This window comes from Diceros bicornis, chromosome 3 (genome assembly GCF_020826845.1).
Source record: "Diceros bicornis minor isolate mBicDic1 chromosome 3, mDicBic1.mat.cur, whole genome shotgun sequence".
NCBI classification, from domain to species: domain Eukaryota; kingdom Metazoa; phylum Chordata; class Mammalia; order Perissodactyla; family Rhinocerotidae; genus Diceros; species Diceros bicornis.
This window is the reverse complement of record NC_080742.1, coordinates 23,021,552-23,036,513: the sequence shown is the minus strand read 5'-3', so window position 1 is coordinate 23,036,513 and position 14,962 is coordinate 23,021,552. Positions and strand designations below refer to the sequence as shown.

Here is a 14,962-nt window from a genome sequence, read left to right as displayed (position 1 = left end):
TTAAATTTTTATTTTATTTATTTTTTCCCCCAAAGCCCCGGTAGATAGTTGTATGTCATAGCTACACATCCTTCTAGTTGCTGTATGTGGGACGCGGCCTCAGCATGGCCGGAGAAGCCGTGCGTCGGTGTGCGCCCAGGATCCGAACCCGGGCCGCCAGCAGCGGAGCGCGTGCACTTAACCGCTAAGCCACGGGGCCCGCCCTCCAATTCTACTTTTAAAAAGACTACATCAGTTATAATGGTTCATTTAAATTATCTCCTTTCTTGTTATGCATTTATCTTTTCTTATTATGTTGCACCTTGGAATAATATGCATATTTTAGGTGGGGAAAAGACCTAGAAAACCCTGTGTCCAAAATTCTATCCAAATAGTATAAATTATGTTTAAAGCACAGATGAAACAATTAAGAAATGTGTTTTAGAGTTTATGCATATGTTTAAAAAAACAAAGTGCAGTTTACAATCCATATGTGCAATATAAATGGGGGCTTTTGTTTTGTTTTGTTGATGTGATTAAAACAGTTTAAGTTACTTAAATATTTTAAGATTGGTTAATTGACCTAATATAAAAGGAAAAACTTCTTTAATTTTTTTCATGTAGGATTCACTATGAATATTTCTACAAAGAGGTCTAAAATAATCATCAAAATCTCTGAAAAAAATTGTTGAGTTAACCAGTGTATTTCTACTGAATTTTGTCTTTTCATTTGTTCCTTCTTAACGGGGAAATAGCTGGTAGCCAGGCTGTCTGAATTCTCTTTTCATCCTCCTGTTGTATGACCTAATTAAATTTGGGAAACACATTTTACAACTGTGTCTATTTCCCCTTTCATAATTCCTCAATATAAATATGTTTCAGGGATGTTTCCTGGACTGATTATAAGGTAATCCCAACTTTTGTGGAAATAACCTTTTTTTTTGCAAATAATATTATGATTTTCAGGATTCACATTTTTATTTTGTTTGAATGTCAAAGCTGTACTTGCTTATTTTATTTTATTTTTAACAGTAACATAGGGTGTAGGGACTCTTAGGGTGGGTGTGCAGGTATCCTTCTAAAGGCTTTACAAATCTTAGTCTTCATAATGATTCTCAGAAGGAAGTGCTCTTATTATTAATGCCATTTTGCAGATGAGCAGTCTCAGACACAGATAGGTGCAGTAATTTGCCCCAGGTCACAAGGCTGGTGAGTGGTGCAGCTGAGTTTTAAAAGCAAACACTCTGGTGGCAGAGTCCAAGCTCTTAGTCCTGTACTATGATACTATATTAAAAACTTTTAATATTGAATTATATTTATTTTCCCTTTCTCTGGGAGATCTTTCACTGAATGTACATCCCATATATATATGTGTATACTGGGGATTCTGGAGTTAAGTATCACAGACTATCACATTCTGAGCTGTTTCTGCATGAGTTTATTTTAAAAAATAAAGACTGTGACCATTCAGGCCATTTTTAAAAAACATCTTCAATTATCCGGATGTTACAGGAGAAAGAATTTGGGACTGAAACCATCCACGTTAATTACAGAAAATTATTTGAATACATATATATATAGCAGTTGATTCTTCTAATACTAAGAAATTGAAGTTATTTATCAAAATGATCACATGCTGATGCTTCCAGATTATATTACTTTCCAGTTATGGTGTAGGTGAGAGGTGCTGCAGAGGTGAGTGTTATCAATGCTTCTTGCTCTTGCCTGAAAGAGCTGTGAATGCCATATGAGGCTTAAGACAATCACTGCTACGTGATTCTCATAAGTACACAGCCACTTCTTTGAAATGTGAATAGGTGACCCCTACCGCCAAAATAGTAAAGCATACATGTCAGTGATGAGGGTCTGTCATCAACGAGAAAAGAAGCACCACATTATGGTAAACATTCCAGTCTTTGCTGCTGAGTACTCAAAATATAAAGTGTTTACACGTAGATATTTTCTTGAAGAATTCAGAATTATCTAGAGAATAGGCTGTATCCAGGCCACCAAAGAAATACTTAACATTTTTTTCTATGTAACAGTTTAGAAAAGGAAGAATATTATCATAAGGAAGTGCCATTTAACAGAGTTATTCCTTTATCCTTTCTAAATATCAATATTTCTCATAGAATTCCTATGCTTTTTAAAAATGTGTTAACATATTTGCATTTGAAGCTGAGCTTTGAGAATTATGCCTAATCTTTTTTCCGTAGCCCATTCTCGGGCCACTGTTGGTAACGGAGACAGAAAGACAGTTTCCCTCAGAAAGACTCCCATCTGAACTTTCTCCTTGAATAGGTAGATTATGTCCTTTTTTGGAACTTAGACAGAGGAAACAAATTATACTAGTTACTGTCAGAGGTTATTTACTTTGCTTTGTAGTTTATGTTAAAAGGGTGGTTCTTTCTTCTTGTTCTGAACTAAACTGAAATATGTCTATGCTGATTTTAAATGGGGAGCAACAGGGCCAGCCCCGTGGCTTAGCGGTTAAGTGCACGCGCTCCGCTGCTGGCAGCCCGGGTTCGGATCCCGGGCACCACCGACGCACTGCTTCTCCGGCCATGCTGAGGCCGCGTCCCACATACAGCAACTAGAAGGAGGTGCAGCTATGACATACAACTATCTACTGGGGCTTTGGGGGAAAAACAAATAAATAAAATTTTAAAAAAAATGAGGAGCAACAATATAAGCCAGTGTAAAGAATTTTTTATGTAAAACAATAATATTAAGGTATTTTTAAATTATTTTTTATTGACCAACCTCTCCCAGTTGGTTCTGTGTAAAAATAGTGATGGACAACTCCTCCTGAAAGGTTTGCAGGAGTATCGAGCGAGAAAGCTGCAGTAGCCAAAGGATATCAATTATTTCCAAGTAACTAGTTACTTTTATAGTCCCTTTGGACTCTCTCTGACCAAATTTGAAAATGTCTAAGATCATACATAAATGTGTAACTTTGTTGCTTCCTTACTTTTAGTTATTTTTTAAATGATATCTTACTTTTTATTTGCATATAATAGTATTAATCGGATTTTCCACATTATATTTTATATATTTGGAGGGCTGGTATTGAAGTCAGGAACATCATATATCTGCTATGATAATCTGTTACACAAATATGCTTTTTATAAACTGACTTTACTATTTTAAATAACTCAGTATTCATAAAATCTTTGAAATTGTATTTCACGGTGTATCAAATAACTACACTTGTAAAATTTGAGAATCTATAAATCAGAATGGGTGACAGAGACCACATAATTCACCTTCATTTTACAGGGGAGGAAACTGATGCCCAGAATAATTAAATAACTTTCCCAATATCATATCGCCAAACACAGCAGAGTGACGAGGGATGTAGGAGTTTTCTGAGCGGTCTTCTCTCCTTTACTCTTTAAAATTCTCTGATATTCACATATTCTAAATTCACCTAATTGATGTACTGCTGAATACCCTACTGAAGATTAACTGCATTTATTTTTACTTAATCTCCTGACATTCTCTCTCATCTAATTTTTTTAAGCAGCCTGATTGCAGTAATTTTTAAGTGAAGTTATGAGTCTTCTTATTTTCTACAAACTCCCAGTTCAGAAATTTTAGTCAAAACCATTATTGAACATGCCTTATGATCCAGACACAGTGATAAGCATTTATATGTTATCTCAGTACCTCCTTGCAGCAACATAGTAATGTAGATGTTATTATCACAACTTTATAGATAAGAAAAAGCCCAGTGAGGATAAGCACATGCTCATGGTCTCATAACTTGTGAAGTGGTGAAATTGGGATTAAACTTAGATTGACATGCCTCCGAATCAAATGCCGTTAACCTCCATGCCTTTCTACCCTCAAAGAGATAAAAACGAATGACCAGACAGAATTTTGTTTCCCCGGGGATTGATCTGTTCTCTGCACAAATATTAATGAAGTTTTGAAACCTTATTGTATTTGTCGTTTCTTTCATTGTAAATCTTACTTTAATAAAAGCATTGCTGAATAATTTGCTTTCTTATGGAATGTCAGAATCTATACTGAAAGCCACTTTATACTTAAGATAAAAATTTTAATAGATTATTTTGAAAAGCACCTTTGCATTTACATTTTCTCATCCCTATTGCTATTAAGGTTGAATTCTTTGTTCTCCCGCAGTGCCTTCTGTTGACATTGTCACTCAGGTAATTAAACACTACAACTTTCAGTGTGCCATAGCTACCTTAATTTTTTAGTTTTGACAGAATTCTGTACTTCTTGTGACAAAAAGTCAAACATAAACTCCTAGCCTTACAGTGATATCACTACTTTACAATATCAATAAGCCAGGAAACTCCAGGATGCACAAGGATACATTTACAGAATTCCTTCACTTCCAAGGATTCTTCTGCCCTCTGGTGTCCAAATAGAATGTCTGAACAAACTGTGTTTTGTTCAGATGGACTGTTTTAATCATTATTGAACTGCAGGTCTTGGTAATAAGAAGTTCCAAGTGAAATGAAATATGGAGGAATCCACCATACAGTGAGTAGTGCAGGTCAGATACGGAAACCAAACTGAGGTCAGGCCGAAAGTAACAGGCTGCTGGAAAACCCAGAATCTGGGGAAGATTTTTAAAGGCAGAAGATTTCCTTTCTGATATGTGATTTATTATAAAATATTTACTCTGTAGTTTTATTCTTTTTTTATAAAGAATTTTTATGATTTATGCATAGATGTAAACTATTGATAAATGTTTACTTGAAAGTGAGTTTCAGTTTTTAAATCATTCTGTTATCAAAAAGGTGAGATGAAAGTACTTTTAAAAAAAATCTATTGTGGCAAGAACACTTGAAATAAGATCTGCCCTCTTAACAGATTTTTAAGTGTACAATGCAGTATTGTTATCTATAGACTATAATGTTGTACAACAGATCTCTAGAAGTTATTCATCTTGTGTAACTGAAATTTGATACTCATTGATGAGTGACTTCCCATTTTCCACTTCCCCTAGCCCCTGGCAACCACAGTTCTATTCTTTGCTTCTATGAGTTTTACTACTTTATATATGTAAGTGGAATTATGCAGTTTTTGTCCTTCTGTGACTGACATTTCACTTAGCATAATGTCCTCCAGGATCCTCTGTGTTGTCACATATTGCAGGATTTCCTTCCTTTTTGAGACTGAATAATATTCCACTATATGTGTATACCATATTTTTTTATCCATTCATCAGTCGATGATGCCACATACAGTGTGAACGTTCTTCAAAAAATGAAAAATAGAACTACCATAAGGTCCACCAATCCCACTTCTGGGTATTTATTCAAAAGAATTGAAATCAGGATCTTGAAGAGAGATTAGCACTCCCATGTACATTGTGGCACTGTTCACAATAACCAAAATGTGGAAAGTACTTGTTTTTGAACTTCAAATATTTAAGAAATGTTTCACTACTCTTGAATCATTTTGCTGCAGTTTTTGATAATTTCTAAACCTCTAATTTTATAAATATAACAATTCATTTTTCCTCCAAATAGTTACTGCTTTTACTATTAAATAGCTTTAAAGACCAAAACTTACACATGAATTTCCCAACTAAGGCTCCAGTTTTTTTGGTAGGGAGCAAAAAGAGGTAGTTATAGGTACTCTCTTTTAATCTCATAACTTGATTTTACTATGTGTACACTGGTGAATGATAAACACGTTGTAACTCCCATTAATAGCTTAAACACCAGCAAAACATGTTCTTTCTTTGTATATAGATACTAAAAAGAGGTGATGCGAATGGTGATTGTCAGGATTCCTGTGAATTTCTTGGTGCAAACATTTGAAACAAAGCCATGTTTCAAGGAACACCATGACATGGTAAAAAGCATCCTTGACTGAATACTAAAGACTTGACTTCTTGCCCCAGCTCTACCTCTTACACTGACACTGGACACATTGAATAAATGCTCATTTTCAGCTCTTAACTTTCTAATTCTTTATGTCGGTGGTGGTGGTGGTTTTCTTTTGTTTGCTCTTAAGTCACGTGAAATGTCAAAACCTCTAAGCTAACCTCCTTCCTGTTTATTGCCCCTCCATGGTTTATTTCTGAGCATGGATAATATGCCCTTGTCTTTTTAGTGAGAAAAAAAGAAGAAAAATATTAAAATTTCCTGTAAAAAGTTGGCTAAGAATTGTTAAATCTCAAATAATCCCTGAAGAAACATCTCCCCTCTACAATTCTATTTTAGGAGTTCAGATCTTTAGAAAACTTTTAAATCTTTTTTCTGAAGTCATCATATCCTTATTAATCGATTAGCTAATTAATGTAACTGATCCAGTACAAAAACAATGTGAAGTGATTTTTCAGCTACCACCAAGTGTGTAAAAGTGAAATCTCTCCCTTTCTGTAACATTTCAAATCTTCATCTAAACCAGAAGTCCCACCATGGATAGCTCCTCACATAGTTTTCCTCTAGAATAAATCAAAGGGAAAGGTATACCATTTCCCGCCTTTGCAAGAGGGCCCTTATTGTCCATCTTCTCTGCTATGAGAGAAAATCTCCCAAACTCTGGATGGGGCTGTGGATATGTCTAACAGTCTTTATTTATTTCCCACCAAATTATAACACTTTCTAACTCTATAAAAGACACTGAAAAATCACAAAGTTCTTTTGATTCCAGGTCCACTGGAAACTTCATCTTACCAGCTATGCTACCATGGATGAGCCCTGGGTCCTGGCATATCCACCTGGCCTAAAAAGGCCCTTTTTACTCTAATATATCAAAGCATCACTGCCTTCACTGAGATTGACTTAGGATTTTGCTTCAAAAAAGCAAATCCTGGAGAGATTGTATCATAGATAATACTACGTAATGTCAGTAACTCCATCTATATAGTAGACTGGATATATGTAATGGTACTTCACCTAGAACTAGAATGATTACTGAGAAATTCCAACTTTCCCCTTGGAATCCACAACTTCCAACACTCTTTGGGCACCCTGTTTTCTCTTCCTGATCTACCTAAAATATTTGGCTTGAGCAATGACATACTCCTGCAACATGTTTTTCATAGAGCAGATGATTCTTAGAATTGTATGTCTTCATTAATCTCCTAAATTAGATCTGGGTTGTAACCTAGGCTGGCCCCATTAAGAATTTTCTTGATTATATTGTAGAAAACAGATGTTTTAAGGTTGACTTCAAAAATAAGTGTGCAAAAAGAAAAATATGAGATTCAAAAGTAGTATTCTAAACTTCCTTTTGATTTGTATAGTGTTAGACTGTGATAATCTTGCCAAGTGGGACTGAAAAATCGTGGAAGAATTCCCTCACAGTGCCTCACACTATCATCCCATTTATGCACCTGAGGAATGGCTAACATTTTGTTGTTGTTGTTTTGTTTTATTGTGTTTTAAGTAAAGCTTCCTAATTAATTTAAAATCTGTAGAAAACTCTCCGCTTTTATGCGTCACTAGTTCATAGATGCCTCTCTATCATGTTAAATTCACAGTTTTATTTTCTTCCCAACATTGGTCACTGTGTGGCCTTCCACTTATTGGATAATAAACTGTTACTTTGTTACCATCTTTAAATTACTGAGGATACATTTAATTCTATTTCTTTTAGGTTTTTGATTCTAGAAGGGAGAAGCAGAGGCAGGACTAGAATCTGGGTGTCCTGACTCCAAGTTCCTAAATCTTATTACACTGAAGAAGGCGTGTGACAAAATATCACGATCATTTTCCTTTAACTGTATATAGGCTGTGTTTCTCTGAAAGAGTGAGAGGCAATTGATTCTTAACATAAATTAATCTTTTCAACTGGCTTTCAGCTTTCTTTTCCATAGGGCTAACATTCACTTTTAAAATGAGGTTCTCGGGCTGGCCCCATGGCTTAGCGGTTAAGTGCACGCGCTCCGCTGCTGGCGGCCCGGGTTCGGATCCTGGGCGCGAACCGACGCACCGCTTCTCCGGCCATGCTGAGGCCGCGTCCCACATACAGCAACTAGAAGGATGTGCAACTATGACGTACAACTATCTACTGGGGCTTTGGGGAAAAAAATAAATAAATAAATAAAATGAGATTCTCCAAATCCCAGGCTACTTACTATGTTCAATAGTGTTTTCCTTTTTCTGATACAGAAATTCCTCTAAGAGAAAGGGAATCTTAAAAAAGAGAGAGAGACATTGACTTCTATATATGTGCCTGTGGCCTTGCTCTCTCTGATATTGAATATAGGGTCCTGCCGTGTCCATATCTGTTATAAACTGACTCTTAGATGAATAAGCAGGGGGATAGGATGGCACCTATTACATTTGCATTTTTTACTTTATAAATAACAAACAGGCTTCCTTTACATATTTAGTTTATTTTTCCCAGCTTGCTAAAATGAAAGCCTGATTCAGTCTTTCCTTGTGCCCTGTCTTCGCTCACATTAGTCATTCCTCTGATTTGTTTTAAAAGGAAACTGCAACCTGTAGAAAGTAGCCTCAAACAGCAGGGGGAGAAAACTTTTAACAGCTGTCTGGTGCCTTGCCAAGGGGCAAAGTTCTCTCATTGGATAAAAACCATTTTTCTCCTCTTATCCATTGCTTCCCACTGCACTACTAAAGGCCCTGTACAAACATGCAGATCTGCCAAGCATAACACAATCACACCTAGCCAGCTGTGGCAGCCGGCCGCGGAGATAGGCGCCCGACCAGGGCTTGCTGCTGTTAGGTTTACCCTTTCATCTCAGGGTCTGCCGAGGCAGGTCTCTTTTCTCTTCTGCCCTTGTGCTGGTATTGTTTCCAGCAAGATTCTGACATTTTAAAGTTTTGCTAATCGCTTTCTTTCTTTGTTTCTTCTTAAATTTTGAACTGTCTTAGAGTTTTTCAAAATAGTAGATGGAGACGCAGATAAGTTCCTGATTTATTTCCTAGAGTCATTGGAGCTAAAATGTGGAAGTCAGGCAAATATAGAAGCTGGAGGTAGAAATAAATAGTCCTCTATGATGTAGTCAGAGGGACTGTGTTAACAGGTAGAAATTAAAAGTATGTACATGTGGAGAAAAATTCACTAGATTTTTAATACCTGGGATGTATAGCTGCAATAGGAAAATTTTCTAGGATTTTTTGAAGGAAAATAATTGAATATGTTCATTTGTTTTAGATGTAGCATTTTCCCACACTTTCTTTTTTTCCTTTATGGAATTTTTTTTTCTGACTTTTACCTGCATGCATTGCTTGGCATCTCAAGTTATTTTTAGATCTATGTGCTACACAGCAATATGATATCAAAGGAAAAAATTCCACTGGTTTCTAAGGTACAGAAATAATATTTGGTTCAAACTGTGCTATCTTAAACCTCAGAGAGTAACTACCAAATCACTTTCATTTGTGAAAGCATAGAGGAGACACAGACCTGAGAAATCACACACAGCCACCCAGAGGATAAAGATCTTATCCAAACACTGGCAGCATGCCACAAGGAAAAGCTGCCATAAGAAAAAATACATTCTCAAAGATCATTTTATAATAGTCGATAGAAACCAGGTTTTCCTTCTCTTCCTTTTTTCTTAGATTTTACTACACTTAAACTTTTTTGTCAGAGGTGAGCAATGAGGAAAATTGTCGTATTTGTTTCTTTGCAAAATGTTCATTTCTTCATTCATCTATACTTTCTCACATTAAAATTTCTTATTATTTCAAAATTTGATATCAAAAACTGTGCCTTGAGTGTCATGATATTACTTTTGAAATTTTGGCTACTGCGAAACTACAGCTGCAAAGTCAAAAGAGATTTTTTTCTTAAGTTAGAAGGCTGTTTCAAAAATGTAATGCAGGCAAAATCTTACTTTTGCTTTGATTTCAAATGATAGACCAACCAGATTGTGCCGCAGGCATTATAAGCTATAAGCTCTCTGTGAATGGCTTTGACTGAGCCTCAAACATGCAACCTGTAATTGGGCAAGAGCTTTGTATCATTTGAGCTCCATATCCATTTTGAGTCTCAGCTTAATCTATTTAATATAGGGTTCCTTCCATTATCGAGTTGACAGATTCCACTTGGCTGAAGGCTAAGTACTAGAAACAATGGCTGAAGACATAGACTTAAGATCTTCAGACTAACATTCAGTTAAGAATATGCTAAGTATTACCAAATGGCTAATATTCTAGGACATTTCTAACCTCTTTGGTGCAGACCTGGGACACGTAAATAGATATCAAGAAAAGATCAATTTCTTAAGACCAGACATGTGAGATTTTGTGGAAGACAAAGATAGTCTCAAATTTTTTATCGAAAATCGTTAGCAGATTTTTTTTAGTGCAACTTCTTTGATATTTCTTCTAATTTAGTGAGCCATTATGATTTTATTGCTATAAAATTTGAGGTCAGGGTCATATATTATGACTAACCCAAGTATCTTTAGTTCCAGTATCTTTAGTTCCCTAAGAATTGACCCTCTTGAATGCTTTGACTGAGAAGTAATTGCGAAACCTTGACAAGAATCTAACTAGTGCCTGGTAAAAATGACTCACTTCAGTGGAGATTATGTTTCCAACTTGTCTAAAAACTAAAATAGGACAAAAGCAGTACTTTTTTTACAAACTTTCCTTAATGTCACTCATTTTCTTCTCTATGCCTGTATCATAAAACCAAAGTTTTCCATTCCAAAAGTAGGTATTAGCTTATTAAAAATTCAAATGTAATAGTAGAATTGTTCTGAGGTAACTTCCAAAATTACAGTATATTGAAATCATAAAATAGATTTAGTATGTGGGAGGGGAGATATTTGCTGGAAAAAAATTCAGATTATAAAGTAAGTCCCTCTTTATTCATGTTCTTTGGGTAAAGTCACATCAAATTCATTTAATTTGTACTAGTTTGAGCTTTTTCCTTTTACCACCAGGGGGCAGGGTATGCTAACTATTGAACTAGTGAACGCTAAAAAGCACACAGGCAATTTTATAGAGAGAAGTGAAAAATTCCTTGAGGGTTTCTCCACAGATCCTTCAAGGGAAGAGCTTTTGAATTATTCACAGTATAATTTTCACATCAGTTACAAAATAACAGGTAATTATGGTGTCCAACTATTAAAGCTCTGTTGCAGTAATTTTTATGACAAGTTGATTTGTTCCATTTTATTTTTAATAACCCTGGTTTTAATTTAAAACTGAAATCTTTAATTAAAGGAAATTGAAAATAATGGTTTTTTATATATTCCCATCTTTATCACTTTCTTGATTATTATTTCAACTTAAATTTCATGTATCTTCATAAGAAACAATAATCTTTGTAAGAAAGGAGCTCACTTTAAAAACTTGAGAAAATACAGATAGATGTAATTTAGAATTTTTTGAAGAAACATTGAGAAGCTTTAATAAGCAAGGATAATTTGTTTCACAAGTTTCTCTTTGATCACCATTAGCCATTCCACATGCCAACAAGGAAAGACAGTTGCCTTAAAATCTGAGGTTAATTTAAGAAGAGAACAGTTCAAAAGACAATGGAAATATCTAACATGGGAGTTTTATGTTCAGTTTTCTGAGATCAGCCTTTTTGGAAGAAAAAACATTGTCTTGAGATTGAAATTATAAATTTCATTTGTGCCAATGCAGCTGGAAAGAGTATTTTGAAAACAAGAGCCCAAGTGGGTATTGACAAAAGACTTAAAATATGTGCAGAATTAATTTTCATATTGAGGTACAATTGACATATAACATTATGTTAGTTTCAGGTGTACAACATAATGATTTGATATTTGTATATATTGTGAAATGATCATCACAAGTCTAGTTAACATCCGTCACCATACATAGTTACAAAATCTTTTTTCTTGTGATGAGAGCTTTTAAGATCTACTTTCTTAGCAACTTTCAAATATGCAATACAGTAGTAGTAACTATATAAAAAGTTTGTACCTTTTCACCCCCTTTACCCATTTCACCCACTCCTCCACCCCCACCCCCACCTCTGGCAACTACCAGTCTGTTCTCTGTATCTGTAAGCTTAGTTTTTGTTTGTTGTTTGTTTGTTTTTCAGATTCACATGTAAGTGAGATCATACAGTATTTGTCTTTGTCTGACTTATTTCAAAATAGCATAGTGCCCTCAAGGTCCATCCCTATTGTCACAAATGGCAAAGTTTCCTTCCTTATGGCTGAATAATATCCCATTGTAATAATTTAGAATAGTTTTGAGAGAGAAAACTGGATTTAAATATATTTGAGGTAAACTGCATTTATTTACAAGAACATGTGATTCCATATTGATCCTGTTGACCATTCCTTTAATATTATCAGTGATAAACCTTAAAAACTTTCTATTAGAAGTAAATGTAAATTTCTCAGGTGCCTGAACAATGTCTTGAATTATTCCCCTCCCCATTTCTTTTCAGTGTCCAAGTAAAACTTATGACCCACTGATTAAATCCACCCGAGATTTTCCAGATGACGTCATCAGTTTCATAAAGCGGCACCCTGTGATGTATAAGCCAGTGTATCCGGTTGCGGGAGGACCAACATTCAAGCGAATCAATGTGGATTACAGACTGACGCAGATCGTGGTGGACCACGTGGTTGCAGAAGATGGCCAGTATGATGTAATGTTTCTTGGAACAGGTATGCTAGAACCAGGTTGGGTTTTCTTTAAAAGGAATTTTTCATCATTAGACAAAGAAAACAAAACCTTCAAAAAAATTTATTGGTCAAAATCAAAATGAATAATTATTAGATAATACCTAGTCAGTATGTCTTAAAACTTCATAACGTGCTTTTAATTGGCAATCATAAATATCTTATAGCCTTCGTGAGTGTTATTTGAGATTTCAAAATATATTTGTATATTATGACTGCAATGTGCCTGCTATAGATTAGGTGCTCAGTACATATTTGTTGAATGATTAAGGACTAAAATTAAACAAGTAGGGCAAAGCAATGTTTCTTTATTTTCAAACTTCACATTTCCCTCTTTCTACAGAGATATTTGATAAGCCCTACCTCAAAGGATCCCTTCGCCCAATTTTGAGAATCACTGACTTAGTTGACTTAAGATGGCTTTTCAAAAATGTTAATCATTGCTGTGTAAAGATCTTTAAGAAGAAACTTCTTAGAGATTATTTTTCCTGTCCTTGAATTTTGTGGATTAAGTATCACTTTCATTCTTAGAGCCTGTTTTATTTGTTTCTTATTTTGTCTGCCAATTCAGTAATTAAAAAATTATTAAAAAATATTATTTCTAGAAAAAGAAAAATTGCTTATTTGGTGCGTCTCAAAAAATAGAAATAAAATATTATCTAATAATGTCATGTGAATTCTAATGGCGTGAAAGATAACATGTATCATTAAAACAAAAGCACTGCATCCTAGATAATGTTATGTAATTAAATGTATCAAGCCTTGCATAAAGAAATAGAAATTAATGGGTTTTCAAGAAATGGACTTTTTTATTGAAATAGGTTTTCAGGACTACAAAACAATTTTAGAATAATTTTATTTTTAAAAATACATTAGTTTTTAAAAAGTTAGGTTTATTGGGAAGCGTGTGTGTGACAGACACAGAGGGCTTTCAAGAACACCAGTTGTCAAACCTGATTATGTTGTAGATGGCGATACCAAGGCCCAGGAAAATAAGTGATGCTTTCAAGACTACAGAGATTACTACTGAAGCATCAAAATTTGAAATAATTAGTTTGTCACTAATTCTAATGAGTTCACCACTTAATTTGCACTGCCCACCCAAAGCTCATTCCTAGATCTTCGACATTTCAGTGTCATCAATGCGATTCAGCCACTAGGTGGTACTGCCTAACTTTCACAGAGAAAATTATAAGAATACTAAGAGATGGATAGATTTTGTTATGACATTTGGAAAATATATCTTTAATATTTTTCAAAAATCCTAGAGTAATTTAAAAACCGAGTTAAATAATCCCGACTATTTTGTGCAAACAGGATCATTACCACACATGTTAATATACTCCAACACCAGTGTTCAGAAATTTAAAAGCATCTATTTTGTATAAGTTAATTTCCAAATGGGATTTTTTTTCTTTTTCTAAAATTTTCTTTTGATTGTCTTTCTATAATAGCATGCCACCTTGTAGAACTACAATATAAGATCCTGTATTTAAGGCATCTTTTCTAAACATCAATTTTTAGTTTATATTATTAAATATAAAGTCTTGTTATAGTCTTTCAAATTGAACTACAATAATTTTGAATAAAATTTAAGTTTCTAGCCCATTAATAATGTTTCCCTAAGTAAAATATATTTGATGAATGAGCTACAATTTCTCTCATGTAGACAGCTTCAGTGATTTCTCTTCCATTGGTTAACGTTATTAAAAATATGTATATCTTACCTTTTGTGGTGAGTTGATAAGTACTGAATAAATATTTCTTACATTGAGAGAATTTTTTTTATTCTAATATATTTTAACCTTTTTAATTAAGTTCCAAAAGTGTCATTCCACTTTTGTTATCCTTTCAACTAATATTTAAATGAGGCATATATATTCCTTTTCTTAGGAATATACTCCAAGTATATGTCTTTTAATATTTTCTTTATAAATATGTGTTTTATGAGCTAAAAGTTATAATGTTTCAGAAGGAGAGAATCATATACATTAAGCTTCCCTTCTTGCATGCTTTATTAAATCTGATTTCTTGAAAGGCATTTCCAGAAAAATGAGGGGAACCATGTGAAGGTTGTTAGGAATATACTTACAACTAACCATGGAAGTGGAAACAGCAGGATCATGGGTAATGTCTTTTTTCAGACATTGGAACAGTCCTAAAAGTTGTCAGCATTTCGAAGGAGAAGTGGAACCTGGAAGAGGTGGTACTGGAGGAGTTGCAGGTGTTCAAGGTAAGACTTGGTCTAGAGTTCCGGGAGAGGAGATGGCAAAGCTGAGTGGTCCTTGATACGGGACGTGTTGGTTTTAATACATCATCACTTTTCCTGGAGAAGTCTTTGCAATTAGCTCCTTTATTTTTCTTTTCCTTAATCAAAGGAGAAAAGTTTTAAAAACAGCTAAG

The 14,962-nt window shown here is 34.5% G+C and overlaps 1 protein-coding gene across 1 annotated transcript in view; it reads left to right on the top strand.

Annotated features, from left to right (window-relative positions):
* The window catches only part of SEMA3D (semaphorin 3D), a 193,568-nt gene that overhangs the window by 153,849 nt on the left and 24,757 nt on the right, over nt 1-14,962 (top strand). The window contains exons 12-13 of the mRNA XM_058524671.1: nt 12,322-12,544; nt 14,704-14,792. Coding sequence (XP_058380654.1) covers nt 12,322-12,544; nt 14,704-14,792 — 312 coding nt within the window. The remainder of the gene's footprint in view (nt 1-12,321; nt 12,545-14,703; nt 14,793-14,962) is intronic.